General features: G+C 41.5%; 2 protein-coding genes across 3 annotated transcripts; both read left to right on the top strand.

The window, feature by feature from the left end:
- The first annotated feature begins 474 nt into the window (after nucleotides 1-474).
- Nucleotides 475-10,171, top strand: frmd8 (FERM domain containing 8). 2 transcript variants are annotated; one of them, XM_075486343.1, is made up of 11 exons: nucleotides 475-891; nucleotides 1,766-1,863; nucleotides 1,969-2,136; nucleotides 2,250-2,351; nucleotides 3,997-4,055; nucleotides 4,185-4,351; nucleotides 6,008-6,223; nucleotides 6,322-6,445; nucleotides 6,576-6,725; nucleotides 7,050-7,281; nucleotides 7,370-10,171. In XM_075486343.1, the coding sequence occupies exons 2-11, from the start codon at nucleotides 1,773-1,775 to the stop codon at nucleotides 7,480-7,482; spliced, it is 1,422 nt and encodes a 473-aa protein (XP_075342458.1). In that variant the 5' UTR covers nucleotides 475-891; nucleotides 1,766-1,772; the 3' UTR covers nucleotides 7,483-10,171. The 2 variants fall into 2 exon arrangements, with proteins under 2 accessions (XP_075342458.1, XP_075342457.1); XM_075486342.1 differs by having other exon boundaries at nucleotides 1,748-1,863.
- A 182-nt stretch (nucleotides 10,172-10,353) lies between these two features.
- vps51 (VPS51 subunit of GARP complex) lies at nucleotides 10,354-15,525 on the top strand. Its single transcript, XM_075486340.1, has 11 exons — nucleotides 10,354-10,781; nucleotides 10,959-11,088; nucleotides 11,192-11,338; nucleotides 11,427-11,646; nucleotides 11,836-12,742; nucleotides 12,891-13,106; nucleotides 13,236-13,319; nucleotides 13,414-13,548; nucleotides 13,641-13,762; nucleotides 13,960-14,047; nucleotides 14,708-15,525. Exons 1-11 carry the CDS (start codon nucleotides 10,596-10,598, stop codon nucleotides 14,966-14,968), a joined length of 2,496 nt encoding a protein of 831 aa, XP_075342455.1. The 5' UTR covers nucleotides 10,354-10,595; the 3' UTR covers nucleotides 14,969-15,525.
- The last annotated feature ends 154 nt before the right edge of the window (nucleotides 15,526-15,679 follow it).

Raw genomic sequence — 15,679 nt, 5'->3', positions numbered from 1 at the left:
ATACTAAAGCCTTTCCACTCCTACAAACTCCTATTTTTTGTTCTAGTTTGTCTTTCTTAAACTGTAGTATGTCTTGGGTTTTGTCATATATTTGGTTTTATTCTTGCCAGTCACTCAGTGCTGTTTTGGTCTGAGTTACAGTTGTGTACTTATTACTATGTACAAATGATTACAGACAACAGTGAATCAAATGATGGGATAATACAGAAACACAGACTTGCACTTAATAATGGCTGTACATTTCAGTGGAGACTGTTTCAGAAGCAATCTGGTTCCAGGTCACTTTGAAGGCTGCAACTCTGGGATTGCATCATGGATTTATTTACATAACTAATAGGATTTTACTGTGGCTGTAATCTGTTGTTTGTTTGGTGATTCAGCAAAGACCATCGGAAAATAGACAAAATATATCTGCGTGCTGGATTACAGCTGCGATTACGTCACGATCACGTGACCACGCGAGTACGCGCCCTCGGACATTCAATTCCGTATTCGACTCGTTTTTGGGATCAGACCTTTTTGGCCTCGTCTGATAGAGTCGGTCTTTAAACGTATTTCGTATTTACCTGACTAAAAACACTGTGTTATTGCTCGAAAACGTCGCGAGGGCAACTTAATGTATAAATATTATGGTCACGGTGGTTAAAAGTCCTCAAGACTGGCTGCCTTTCAAACTAGTGAGGAATGGTTCAAAATAATCAAATCATTCCGCGGCCGCGCACTCAGTAACAGTTGTAGCTGCCCGGAAAGCTAGTTCAAGTCGACTGGCTAGCGGTAGCCAGGGAAATAGAGCGGGTCGTTGTTGAGCTAATGTGCCAAGCCGTATTTACAAAACTTGTAGGTTTCTCGTCCAGAACAAAAGCAGCAAGTGGAAGGAAATTTACCTGACAGGTAGGTGACAGACGAACACATTTACCTCTTTCACAAACTTTCAGAAGACTGCAACAAAAACAGTGTTAGTTAGCTGATTGGCTAAAGAAGTTACGAGACCTAATTGTTTTCAACAGGCTAATGAATAAGTAGAAATAGGTCCATGATGTTAAGAGTCATTAGCCTTTCCAATGTTTTGTTTAAGTAGCTAACAGCGATGCTATCCCTGCCTTAGCTTCTGTTAGCTTCTGTTAATTAAATGTAGTGATGGTGGATTGTTATCTGGAATATCTCAACCGTTGCGTGGTTGTGTCTGCATGCTTTGAAAATCCCGTTAAACTTGTGGAACTAGCTAATGTTTGTCCCACGGGATGGTGCCAGGTCCTCGCCGTAAGGCCGTAAAAATGTTCGATGTCACTTCTCTACAAATGGGTCTGGATAATGGGGATATGTTTTAGTTAAACGATAACTCCACATCAGCAGGGTGAGGCCAGCAGTATCTTGGGATGTTCAGATTGCTAAATATCGTTCCTAGTTTAAATCCGCATGGACGCGCTTGCTCCCAGTAACAATTGGGCTGAACTGGCTTCTTTTCTTGCTTTTTGTTTTTATCATGACTAAAATAGGAGTTAAAGTGTCACATGTGAGTGAGAAGCATCCAACCATTCATGTTGTTACTATCCCTGTAGTCTTTGAAGCAGAGGTTTAGCAGTAAGTTGTAAACCAAGTGATTTAGTTAAAGTTAGAAAGCTTAACTAAACCCTGTAGAGACTTCAGAAATCTTACAGACATGCCCAACAAATGCTTTGTTTCGTGTCGATGTTTGCAGTATATACTGAATGATTTTGGCGGGTTTGTTTGTTTGTTTTTGTCTTAGTGGTATTTGGTGTTTCAGATAAGCGATGGAAGCAGATGACTGCAGTTTTCCTCCAGATTTGTCAGATGATCATTCACAAAGAGGAAGTGTTGCTTCCTCAGCGACACTTTCCCGTGGTATGGCGCAACAAACTTATAAATGATGAATTAACTCCTTAATGTAGAAAATAGTTTATTATCTGCACAAGAGTTTTTGTAAATAATTTTCTACACCCCCACCAGCTCAAGATGTGCTCGTGTACATGTTTGGCGACAGCGCGGTGCACTTATCTGTGGAGGGGCTTGGCAACGTCACTGTGCAGGAGTTGAGCCGCAGTGTTCGGGAGTCTCTCAATATCCCCGATTCTGTGCAGGATGCTTTTGCCTTTTGGCTTTGCTCGCCGCTGCTCGGTGAGAACTGTTCTTTGACACACGCTAGTTTTTCTAATGGTGTGAAATAAAAGTCCATAATACAAATTATTCCGCTCACTGAAGTACCTTTTTCTCCCCTACTTTCTCTGCAGAACTGCAGCTAAAGGCCAGGCATCAGCCTTACAAATTAAGCCGGCAGTGGCAGGACTTGCTGTATCGCTTCACTGAGGCATCAGAGGAGGACATTTCTCAAGGTGAGAACTTGGACCAAATTTGTGCCGTCATCTCATAGCAAGAAGCTGCTGAGGCTGAACCTGCTGGTTGTCCAGGATCTTTCTGTGTGGAGTCACTGTGTTCTCTTTATGCCCGAGTTGCTTCTGGTTAACTCCCACAGTCTGAAAACATGCATGTTTGGTTAACTGGTGATTCTAAATTGGCTGTGGCTAGTATGAGCAAGCATGACTGGATTTGCTTTATCCCTCTGATGGACTTGCGACCTCTTGCTCAGTGACTGTTTTTACACTGGCATGACTCATGACAAGGAAAAGATTGCTTCAGTGGTAGTGCAGTGGGGTGAACTTAAAAGAAGAACTTTGCAATGCTCTTCTCACAGTTAAAGTGAGATGGGAACATCTATATATATATATATATATATATTTTATAGCTGAGATGCTGTTCAACTATCAGGACGTGTCCTCTGACTTTGCTATCAATTTGTAAACTCAAGTCAAAGAGCAACTACACAAAACACCACATACTTTTTAAGCTGCATCGTAATATAAGATATCCCCAAGACATACAAGATGTGTTTGCTTTGACTAAAAGATACAGTAATGTGCGGCGGAGAAATGTCACGCGATGTAAGTATGAGATGTAGAGTAGCCTGGTTTACTACTTCACCTCGCATGCCAAGTACAGCTGGTTCCTCTTCTGCAGCTGTTTTCCTCTTTATTTGTAGTTTATCTATAAACTGTTGGTGCTTAGACTGAACATGAGATAAATATGCTGTCAGCTTTGTTTAAGGTTAAATGATGGAAAAGGAGGCACTAGCGTGATGAGTAAAACCAGCTGTGATTGAATAGAGAAAAAGACAGAAACGAGTAGAACATCAAACTGCTTCAATCCGCTTCTCTAAGAGCTGGAGTTTAATCGAGTAACAGTTACTTATTTTGATCCACTGAGGCTTTAAATCAAGATCAGATCACTCATGAAAAAAAAAAAACTTTAGCTCACCTGTTAATATCAGCACAATAAGCAGCAGGCAGAACGCCGCACTGAGCAGCGAAAATAACTTCACTGGAGCCGACTACAAGTCCTTTTTATATTTTCCAAATTAGTGTTAATCTTTCTGAACCCAGTGATGAAAAGACGTTGAGCTTACACCTATGAGCACATAGCTAATTAGCGGCTCTTAATTATTCACAAAGGTCTTATTTGTCTTTTATTTTGTAAATGAAATAACTGGAAGTCACCGAAATATCTGAATCAGTTGGACGTGGTACCGTGAAGACAAAAGGGCAGATGACGACACAGCAGCGTGTTACTTTGAATCAGGTGACCACCTAATGTTGCATTAAATGTCATCACATGAGAATATGGCAAAAATGAATATTCCACAGGAAAAATGTAGGATTTTTGTTGCATCTGAAAGTTCTTAAGAGTAAAAGTATCACAAAGGTATTGTGTAATCACTTCAGTGCTGTTGCATTTCTTCATGTGGAGTAGATTCCACCCACGGTCTAGGAGAGTGTGTCAGAGCAGAGTGGGTTGGAGGGCGCTTGAGCTGTCTCTACCCTCACTCTTCCACTCTCAGTGAGGCCGAATCCCGTCCAATGTCAGCTTGAATGATGTGAAAGTCACCAAACTCTGACGCATCTCTCTCCTCTGCTCTTTCCCCAGATGAACCATTTCTCCAGTACAGACGCAATGTGTTTTATCCCAAACCTAAAGAGCTGCAGGTATTTATCTCTCTTATATCTCATATGAGTGCACTATGAAGATGGGTTAGGATGCACCTCAAAGAAATAACTTTATCCTGAACTGTTTTTCTGAAAGTTAATCATTAACATTGTTTCGCTTCTGATTAGATTGAGGATGAGGCAGTTTTGAGACTTCTTTATGAGGAGGCCAGGAGCAACATCCTCACGGGGCGATACCCCTGTGACCCCGAGCACTGGATGAGTCTTGGTGCCCTGTCTCTTTTCCTTGATGAGGGAGCTGGTCTGGAAGGCCAAAAATTCACTACTACTGTAAGGTAAGTCAGCTGTTTTCCTGAATCTATGCGAAAGGAATAGTTCAAGACTTTAGGGTTTGCTTTAGTGCTGAGAGTGTGAGGTGAAGGTGAAGACCAGTCGGTGTTACGCTGGATCCTGAAGGCAGCATAAAGATTGGAAATATGGATTTAGTGTACCTGGTTTTGTTTGAAAATGTATTTCACCTACCTGGACATTTAGGTTTCATGTGGCTTTAATGTTTCTTTAATCAGTTCAGCAATCAGTCTGCCTCTGTCTCCAGTCTTAATGCTCAGATAAGCTTTCCAGCTTCTGACTGTAGCTTCTGTCTTTGTGACGGACACCAGAGCTGTCTGTCTTCTCATGTGACTTCCTGAAAAGATGCAAGTACGAGCATTTTCTAAAAATGTCATCGTCCCATTTCTTAAATCTATTTAGCCTAGTTTGAAGTAAATTGCAGATATTTTCATTAGGTAAAGAATATTCTAACATATAACTGTTGTAATACAGTGCAGTGGTTAGTGGTTTATATGCTGAAAACTTCAACGTTGTATAAAGAACCAACAACCTCAAGTCCTCAACCCACACATTTCTAAAGGGTATCTGGTTATCGAGCTGCTTCGAGTGTTTGAGCACAAACACATGGTGCAATTTGCAGAAAATTGCTACGTGTTGTGGAAAAAGAAAATCAGAAGTGCTTATTTCGTTTGAGAGAGGTTGTAATGTTAAGAACACTCATGGCTGACACTGCAGGGTTTTCAAGTTACTTCATGGTTTGTAAATGCCAAAAAGCACAAAATAACCTGTCTGATAAGGAGCTTACCTTAAGAACTGTTTCTGTGGCCTCTGTAAAGCTATTTAAGATTTATTTGTATTTAGAGAACCGAGAGCTGTGCTCTAGGTTTTTTTTATTTTTATTTTTTTACGCCATCTAAGTGCAAAACTAAAAGCAGCTGCAGTTGTTTTTATGGTTACTCACCAATTTACGTAAGAGGCTGGTGCTAACGTGCATCTGAAGAGGTATTTTTGAGGAAGTCTCGTATTTGTTTGCTTGTAGTGTTTCAGTGACAACTTAGTCTGTGGTTTCCTTTTCTGTTTTTACTTCCCTTGAATTGTTTTCATCAAACTTCACTAAGTGAATGATAATGTTACATCAAGAAGAACGTTGATGTTGGATCCTAGAAGCTGTTTTATCCACCCGTCTCTCTGACCATTGATACGTGTAATACGTAACAGGATTTATTGCATGGTTTTTAATGTCCAAAGTAGAGCCAAGTCTAGTCCTTTTGATCGGACCATTACTGAGGAGAAACACTTAACTATAAGCTTGATAGTTCTGGGTTGTATGAGTTGAATTGTTTGTAGTGTTGTAATAACTGGCTGCAGACTATATTAAGAAGATTTTGACATTATCATCATTCGATATTTTTATTTTTTTAGTGATTCATTTCTCTAAATGATTTAACAGGGAGTGCATTAAAATATGATAAACATAAGCATTTAAATTAGATGAGCATACAAAATTATTCTTTAGTAATTCATGAGAAGAAGGAAAAGTGATGACTGTATATTTATGGAAATGGGCCATTGCAGCCTGAGATTCAGCAGTCAGTGTTCACAAATGAATGGAATATAATCTCACCCAGACTTATTGCACCTTTGTCCTGTGTTGTACGCAGGGAAAAGAAGCTCTCCTCTTTCCTGCCTGCGCACGTGGTCATGGCGAGTGGAGGTTTGCTCTCCACACTGCGAGGGAAGTCGAGCCGCCATGCAGGGCTCGAGCAGAAGCTCTTGGAGGAGTACAGAAAGATCTGCACACCTGCTGGGATCTCTTTGGAGCCAACACAGCTCCTGCACCAGTACCTCAACATGTGTCACACTCTGCCTTATTATGGGTAGGAACCGGCATGACAAGCTGTTCATACGCTGTTTTTGTCAGTGATAAAACTCTGATCTTGTCAGGTTTTTCTATAAACTTTAAATGCACACATAGGTGCGCTTTCTTCTTTGGGGAGATTGACAAACCAGCACAGGGGATCCTCCAACGGGCAAAACGTAAAGCTGTCAACGTTGGGATCTGCTTGGATGGAGTTTATGTGATGGATGTAAAAGAGAAGGTGAGCGCGGTTTTTGTTTCACAGCTTTGTAAAGCAACAGCACGCATCATGTTTCCCACTTTGTGCATAAATTGTATAATAATAGTTTATTTTTCCTCATGAAACCTTTCTTTGTCATGATTTCTTGCAGCATGTGCTGCTTGGCCTGCGATTCAGCGAGCTTTCCTGGGACCATAGCTACCCCGACGAGGAGGGGGACTCGCACATTCTGTGGCTGGAGTTTGATGGGGAAGAAGATGGCACTCCTGTCAACAAACTGCTAAAAATCTACTCAAAACAAGTAAGAAATCATCTGATATAAAGACATTTGTTCTGAAGTTTTAAAATAAATTCAAGAATGACTTGTGGCTGGAACGGGTGGCAGATGTTGTCTGTTTACATCATTGACTGTTGCATTATAAAAGCCTCTTTGAGCCACCAGATGGTGAAAAGGCGTTACATAATGGCAGATACAGTAAATCATAATCGCACTGGGCTCTAATCCAAGGATGGCAGTATGACCCCTATGTGCCTCCGGTTCTCTTATGGATGATTGAAGCGAAAATAAAAGCTCCTGTTTATATAAAGTTCTAAAAACTAGACTTTTTTTTCCCCTGTCAACCAGGCAGAGCTAATGAGCGGCTTCATTGAGTTATGTGTGGAGCTGAAGTCTGCGACTGAGGGAGGAGCTGCGGCCGAGTCGGACAGCGAGGCGAGTCTGTCTCAGCAACAACCTGCCGAGCAAGAAGGTAGCACCAGGAACGGGCGTGGGGGACGGCGCGGGATGCTGCACAGGCAAGGCAGCGTTGTGTGCAGTCGGGTCCACTCGCTCAACACCATCAGCTACGTGGACACAGGTGCGTCCATTTATTGACTTCAGTGGGAAGAGTAAGAACGAACTCCAGGGTGAATTCCTCTGTGGTAACTCCCATTTTTGTATTTCAGGAAAAGAAATCAAACGCTTGAAGCCGAAAAGAGCCGCATCCTTCTTCGCCCGACAGGCGTCCACCCCCACTTACTCTGCCGTGCAGGTGAATGAGAGTCTGGAGCAAGGTTAACATCTCTGCCTCGTTCCCATCAAAGACCAAATCTGAACATTTTACACTGAGATTTCAAAAAGAAGTAGACTTTTACGATATGAGTTTAGATGTTTTACTGCTACTACGTGAAAGGACCAAGAGAGAGGTATCTATGTGTGAATATATTTATCCTCTAAAGTGGTGTACTCTAGGAGAATATAGTAATGTGAAAAACAAAATGATCTGTCTGAAAACTTTGCTTGGTTGGTTGAAGTGAAGATGTCTGTTTAAGCGGATGACCTTAGACTTATCAAAGAGGTCCATCACATGTTCTTGATCTGAGACGAGCCTTAGAGACACCAACTCGATGTATGACGTTTTTTACCTTTGCTGCAAAGCGCTACTCTTTAAACATGCTACACCTCAAAGGAGCAGAACCACTGCGTTACCTCTTAGCTTATTGGGTATTGAACATAAAGAATGTTGCGTTCAACTGTTTGTCACTCTTTGTCACAAGTGTAAAAGTTTCCACAGCCTTCTCACAGTCAGCATGACAAACACTTTCAGGGGACGTAGTGTGGCGACACTACTCCGCTTCTTCAAACTGCCAGTGCCTTGTTCTCATGAAAGGGTGAAGCCACTTAAGAAAAGTACTGGTAGAAACATTAGTGTTCCTTGTTATGGGAGCACATTGGCTGTGTTGCGGAGGATTCTTGTGAGTACAGACATTTAATTGAGTTATTAAATTTTATATTTACAGCTGGTTATCATGGTTTAAAGCATGTTGGACATTGTCCTACTTTATTAAAGTGACTTTTAATAGATAAGAGTTTAAATTAACAGTAGAAAGAAGAGACATTTTACAGTTGGACGAGCTACAATTGGATGTGACACTATAAAACATTTTTAATTATTTGTGTAAAAATAATCAGAATCAAATCGGTGCTATAAAATTCCACAAACTGTCCACGAGGTTATTAAGACGTAGAAGAAATAATCCAATAAAATCTCAGCAAGGATTCTGCCTGTGGGGCTGTCGTATTCAAACTTGAACGTAGAAATCGGATCCATTGGTACAAACAACATCAATGGAAGGCTGACATTAATCCATGCTTGACTACAGTTTGCCTGTCTTACCTGAAAAGTAAGAAAAGACACATGCAGTATTGCTCTTGTGCAGCTTCTGAGACCTAAAAACAAACAGAAGTTTGCTTCCATTTGTTTTGGATAGCAGTTTAAAAATATTGTTTTCCTCACAAACTCGACGGGGAACGATATCTTTCTTTAACGTTAACTCCTCGTTTTCAACTTTTCCAAATATCCCGGTGGGTCCCTAAACTGTTTCTGTAGGTGTAATCCATCTGTATTGTTGGAAAGAGTTTAGTTTCCTCTGCTTGTAAGCAATGTCTGCGTCGGTTCATTTGGAAAAAGTGCAAATGAAAAAATGAACGGCAAGCTTGGTGCATATGGCACAGGACGTTTTTTTCGACCATGCTGGTGAAATCTGTCTTCATGCCGAAGCAATCCTGACTAACCTGCTGCAACCCAGTATGCTACCTTAAGGGACAGATTTAAATATGCACCTCTGAACTTCATCCTGATGTAGGCAGCTTCTGTCCTCACTTTACATCTAATGAACAGGCTCTCTGAACTCAATTGTGATGAAAGAAGGTTCAAATCTCTATAAAACTGCCTTCCACTTGAACATATGTCCTCATTTGATAAGTGCTGTCGTTGTGTATTCTTCCTGATTTTCTTCAGCTTGCAACTCGCAGAATGTTCTCTCTTTTTCCTTACACTTCAGATTGTATCTCAGCCACTGTCTGTAACTTGCAGCAGTCCGACATATTGTTGCTAACGTACACTATGCATGTCACATTGTAGAATAGGCATTCCGACAGTCTACACATCATGTGATGTTGCACTAATAATCCAGTTTATAAATCTATTGCATTAGCAGACTATTTTCTATTGTTTGTTTGCATTTCTAAGAGAATAGTTTTACTTTCATCTTCATGTATTTGTCCTTTTGTGTGGAGGAATGAAGAATTAGGTCAAATCAAACATCGTTTTTTCATGCTGTCACTTTGAAGAAATTAAAGTGCCTTTTATTTTAGTTTGTACTAAGTTGGTATCTGAATGACTGTTTTGGTGCTTGGGAGCCAGGAATGGACAATTTTGGTGTTGCCATAGTTTAAAAAAAAAAAAAAAAAGTGTATCATGTTTGTATATATTTCCCACATTGTCAGCGAGGTAAAGTATTTTACCTTTTGTATAATAAACAGAATAAAAAGTGTTTTCACTACCTGAAGCTCAAGTACTGTATACTTCAGCCATACTAATTTTAACCAACATGTTATCTTCCATATGAACTACATTCACAAAGAGCTTTCCTTCATCAGTATTTTTGCTACCTTTTCTACTCAGACCCTGATTTTAGTGTTATACTGACAAATACTTTTTCTTTTCCTTGCTTTTTTTTTATTTTTAATCACTCCCTGTTGCAGTCAATGTTTTCAAACGTTCTATAGTTCGATATGTGTTGGTAAAGTGTAAGACTCCTGTGGAAATTGTTTTAAATGCACCTTATTTACATGTATACTTTTCAAATACCAAAAAATAAATCATTGAACATTGTTCCCCTTTAACATTAAAGTCTGTGGTGCAGCATTGCATTGTATTACATTTGAAATCTTTAATCAATAAAACCGTTTTCTCTGAACCTTAATTGACTTCCATCATACATATGTATATAAACACACACGTGTTTTTATATATATACACACACTGTAAATATATAAAGGGAACTACATTAACTTAATTTTGGCAGTAATGACATGCGCAGTAGCGCACATCCGGACAAGCCTCGACTACGCAGGCCCCATGACAACGTAACTTTGGATTGGCTACAAACGCGGAAACAATAACGCTTCCAGCTTGCTGCTTGTGTGTTATCGAAAATATTACATTTTTGTAAATATTTTACTTTGGGAACCCTTGTTGTTTAGAGAATATATTGAAGTTAGACGGGTATTATTTGCCTTGTACGAGAAATTTCAGTTTTGAGGTTGGATTCAAGAGTTGTCACCTGTGAATACGCCGGTAATTTTAGTTTATTATCATTTCACTTTCTTCACTGCCCGGACTACAGTATGGACGTTGAAGTAGACGGCTCGGAAGGGGCGCCAGAAGAGGCCGGGAGGAGGCGTAGGGTGCACGGTATGCTGAAGCTTTACTATGGACTGAACGAAGAAGGAAAGGCCCCGGAACAGCCGCTGTCCCTGGATCCCTGCGATATCAACGGGCCTCATTTTGACCCGGAGCTCTACCTTAACAAGGTGCTGTCATTCTTTACTGTTGACACTGTCGTGTTCATTCTAAAATTAACCAGTTTTCATCCAGGTGACACTATATCTTGCACAAACAAGTGACCAATAATCGAAGATGCTCTTTTGCTGGACATGAACACTATTTAAGGGTAGTTGTGACCATTTTTTTCATGAATGTGTTAACAGCTTAGAAGGGAGTGCTCTCTTGCTGAGCTGATGGACCAGGAGACCTGCATGGTGAAGCAGATCCGCTCTTTGGACAGTGACATGCAGACCCTGGTCTATGAGAACTACAACAAGTTCATATCTGCTACAGGTAATGGGAGGTCACACTCACTGCTATTAAAATGTCAGGTCTTAAGTCATGTGAGTCAGGTTAGGTGAAGTATATTGAATTGTTTTCTCTTTTTTTTTGCCAGACACTATAAGAAAGATGAAGAATGATTTCAAAAAGATGGAAGATGAAATGGATTGCCTGTCCACAAACATGGAGGCAATCACTGACTTTAGTGCTCGTATCAGCGGTACTCTTCAAGACCAGCACGCGCAGATAACAAAACTCTCAGGTTAGACCTAAACTGGCAGTTTGTTTTGTTTAATAGTTTCTTCATGATGGTTATGTTCACACATTTCCCTCATCATCTTTCATCCCAGGGGTCCACACTCTGTTGAGGAAGCTTCAGTTCCTGTTTGAACTGCCTGCTAGATTGAATAAGTGTCTGGAGCTGCAGGCCTACACTCAGGCAGTGAACTCCCACCGCCGTGCCCGCTGTGTGCTACATCAGTACAGTCACCTGCCCTCCTTTAAAGGAATTCAGGATGACTGTCACGCCATCATGGACAAGCTGGCTCAGGAGCTTCGACAGAAGTTCAGGTGGGAATTTTTAGACCAGGTTGGAGATGCCACTTTAAGGGAACATGTCACCAAAGAGTCCCGTGAAGGAAAACGGGTCTGATGAAAATGCGCCCTGCGATTTAGTCTATGATCTCCAATGATGTTTTTTCTTCATGAAACCATTTCCTATAGATCAACTATTTCTGTTTGTTGTTCTTGTGGTTGTAGGGATGGTGGCACAAGTGCCAAGGATTTGTCAGAGTGTGTGGAGCTGCTTCTACAGTTGGACGAGCCAGCTGAGGAGCTCTGTGATAAATTCCTGAGCCATGCATGGTCTCGGCTCGAGTCAGACCTCCAGGGCTTGGAAGCAGAGATAAAACCGTACCCAGCTATGAAAGATGCTTCTGCATGCAGGTCATTATCTACTGCAGCTGCAGGGTCTCCAACTGATAAGTCCCCTAAATCAAGCTTTCTACCATCACCCACATCAAACACGGACATCCTAGAATTCATAGACAGAGGCTGCAATGAATTTGTTAGCAGCTTATGTTTAGTCATTACATCCTATCAAGAACTGTTCATTAACCATGCTCAGACAGGTGAGCTTGCATCAAAGAATATTCCTCAGATGGCAAATGGCAAGCTGCATGCCTTTGTGGATGATCTGGCTGCTCGGTATTTCTCCCTGGTGGAAAGAAGGATACAGGAAGAGAAAGGGGTCGGAGATAACTCCCTCCTGGTTCGCGCGCTTGACCGCTTCCACCGCAGACTTCAGGCAGTGACCAAACTGTTGCCAGGCTCGACTGTCCCAAACAAGGGGACAGAGATTGTGATACGAGCGGCAACAGAGCGAGTCAAGCAGTACCTCTCTGCTCTGCAGAGCTTCTATATGGACAGCCTGACAGATGTGAGACAGGCCCTGGCAACACCTCGCCTCTCTGTGGCTGGTGCCTCGGTGGCTGGAGGAGGATCTCATATGGGGAGCATGGCCTCTAGCAGAGATGCTCCAACCAGTCTGCCAGAGCTGCTTTCTTCTCTGTCAGCTTCTATTCTCAACCAGATTAAGTCAGTGCTGGCGTCAGTGCATCTCTTCACAGCAAAGGACATTACATTCTCCAACAAGCCATACTTCAAGGTGACTAGTTGATTGTGTTGATTGTTTTTAAAAAAAAAGAACAATACCAAAAATCAAAAAGTTTCCATACTCGTTTGAAAGTTTCTGTTTAACTTGCGTTGTTTCTGCACAATGAAGATGACAGAGATTTGTCTCCATCTCCTCGTAGGGGGAATTCTGCAGCCAGGGCGTACGTGAGAGCCTGGTGGTGAGCTTCATCAAGTTTGTGTGCCAGTCTTCTCGACAGTTTTGCGAGAGCGCAGGAGACAAAGGAGGTTCGACCCCCCCTGCCCTTCTGTTGCTGCTTTCTCGTCTTTGCCTGGACTATGAAACCTCTACTATCTCCTACATTCTCACACTCACGGATGAACAGTTCCTTGTTCAGGTATTAGACTAAGAAATGCAGCATTTAACTTTGCCTACATGTTTTAATGTTACATTTTAGTGTAACTCTCCTGAAAAATAGTGCTCATGTTTACGTTCTAACTCAACTTTTTCTGGTCCTCTTATTCAGCACCACAGCCCCGTAACACCAGTCACAACTTTATGTGCAGAAGCCAGAGAGGCTGCACAGAAACTACTCAACCATTATGTCAAGGTAGGCTTTTCATCAGCAGCCATCCAGTACCGAGTAAAGAGATCCACAAGTGCCAAACAGAACCTTTTCTCTTGCTTTATTTTTGTTTGTCCAGGTTCAGGGCCTGATCATTTCCCAAATGTTAAGAAAGAGTGTAGAAACCAGAGACTGGGTGAACACCATTGAGCCACGAAATGTCCGCGCTGTGATGAAGAGAGTTGTAGAGGACACCACCTCGATTGATGTGCAGGTAGCATCAGTTATGATGTTGTTATGGCACTGTACTTATTCTGTTATGTGATGAATATGAACAATGTGCTCTCTGAATCTTCTGCACAAAAGGTTGGTCTGTTGTATGAAGAAGGGGTGAGAAAGGCACACAGCAGCGACTCCAGCAAAAGGACTTTCTCAGTGTACAGCAGCTCCAGGCAGCAAGCCCGCTATCCCGCCAGCTACACTCCAAGGTACAGTGGCTGCAAACACACTGCGTAAGAGTCGCTGTATGATGGAAAATTCAACATGGATTGTCTCCCTTTTTCTTTGTTACCTTTGAAATGTTATTGTAAATCTGTCTTTTGTAACAGAGGCATTATTAATTAGAAATCACACTTTGTTTCTGTTGGAGATTTGCCTGAGTTCTTTGTCTTTTGTTTACCTGCAGTGCTCCCATGGATACCAATCTACTGAGCAACATACACAAGCTGTTCTCTGAGAGGATTGACATCTTTAGCTCGGTGGAGTTCAACAAGGTGAGTGATGATGTTCAGGTTTAATTTTCAGAAGCTGTTTACGTGCAAAACAGGCGCATGCATATCATACAAATACACAAAAGATTATCTGAGACCAGAGATAATCCACCAGCGGGAGCATGCGGATAAACGCCCTCAACCCTGTTCTAGTGCTCTCAACTTCACTGCTCGCTCATGAAGAAGACTTTGGAGACTTTGGAAGCGTAGACTGTGGGTGGGTTTCATTATCACAATGTGGCTCCTCGCTCCCCTCACTCGCAAAGCATCTCAGCATCTTACATTCTCTCAGGGAAGATAGGAGAAAGGGAGAGCGATTTCTGGGCATGGAGAAGAGACGCGGCATGAAGAAACCTAAATGCATATCATGAAAAGCAAACAATAGCTGTCCTCTTGCAAGCATGTAGGGAACATCCAGTGTGCACGGGTTACAGCCCTGTGATTATGGGAACACATTTGTGCACAAAGAGAAGTTACATTTCTCTAAGAGCATACTTTTCTTTTTGCAGGAACTGTTTTGTGCACTGGTAGAGGAGAAATCTTCCTTGCATTGATAGTTTTTCACTCAAAGAAGAAAGAAAGTATCATGTGCGCCGCTTTTGTGACTAAACAATATAGAAAAACATTTCTCATCCTCACTCGCACTTCTCTCCACTGTCCTAGGTCTCCGTGATGACGGGGATTATCAAAATCAGTTTAAAGACATTCCTGGAGTGCGTCCGCTTACGCACCTTTGGCCGTTACGGGCTGCAACAGATCCAGGTTGACTGCCACTACCTCCAGATGTACCTGTGGCGCTTTGTTTCTGATGAGAACCTCGTGCACTTCCTGCTGGATGAGATCGTCGGGAGCTGTGCCCACCGCTGCCTGGACCCTGCTCCGATGGAGCAGAGTGTGATCGAAGTCATCTGTGAAAGAGGTTGAGGCTAAAAGTGCTGCTCGGACAGATGGTTCAAACAGATGGAATCACATTATACACTGGAATCATGTTCCAGCTATGAAACATTTATGAAAAATCAGCTTAAGCTTTGTAAATAAATCTCCAAGATCTTGGATGTAGCTAGTTCAAGAGCTGAAATTATTTGCTGGGCATTTTTTTGCAATCTAAGTTTACCATAATTGTGCTTAATCCTATAGCTTCCATTGATAAAGCATAAAAATGTAAGAGAGAAAAAAAAAATCATGTAATCTCTTCTGTCTGGAAAAAAGAAAACACGACTTATCCACCCGAAGGAAACTGTTGAATGTAAATAGAGAATATTAATTATACATGCAAAGGTTGTGTTCTGTGGAAACTCCTATTAATAAATGATTATCAGGGTTTTATTTGCTTGATAATTAGTTGATTCATGTAATCCTTACCTAACACTAACTGTAGCACATCATGCCTTCAGCTGAGTTGATTTGTTTGTCTTGAAAGGTAGAAAAAGTTCAGGGATGGTTCAAATGTTTGTCTTCAATAAAACTGTATAAAAATGGGATTCAAACGGTGCGTTTTTTCTTTCAAAACAAAGCTCCAATCAAAACTTACGATGGCTGTGATGTTGATTTTTATTTATTTTTTTGCAGCTGCTGCTTCTATTACGAAAATACCAGTGATTTAAGTGTATTTCATAAGATCTGCCGTATCGCTCC

This window comes from Odontesthes bonariensis, chromosome 16 (assembly GCF_027942865.1).
Source record: "Odontesthes bonariensis isolate fOdoBon6 chromosome 16, fOdoBon6.hap1, whole genome shotgun sequence".
Classification (NCBI taxonomy): domain Eukaryota; kingdom Metazoa; phylum Chordata; class Actinopteri; order Atheriniformes; family Atherinopsidae; genus Odontesthes; species Odontesthes bonariensis.
This window is presented reverse-complemented; position numbering and strand designations above follow the sequence as displayed.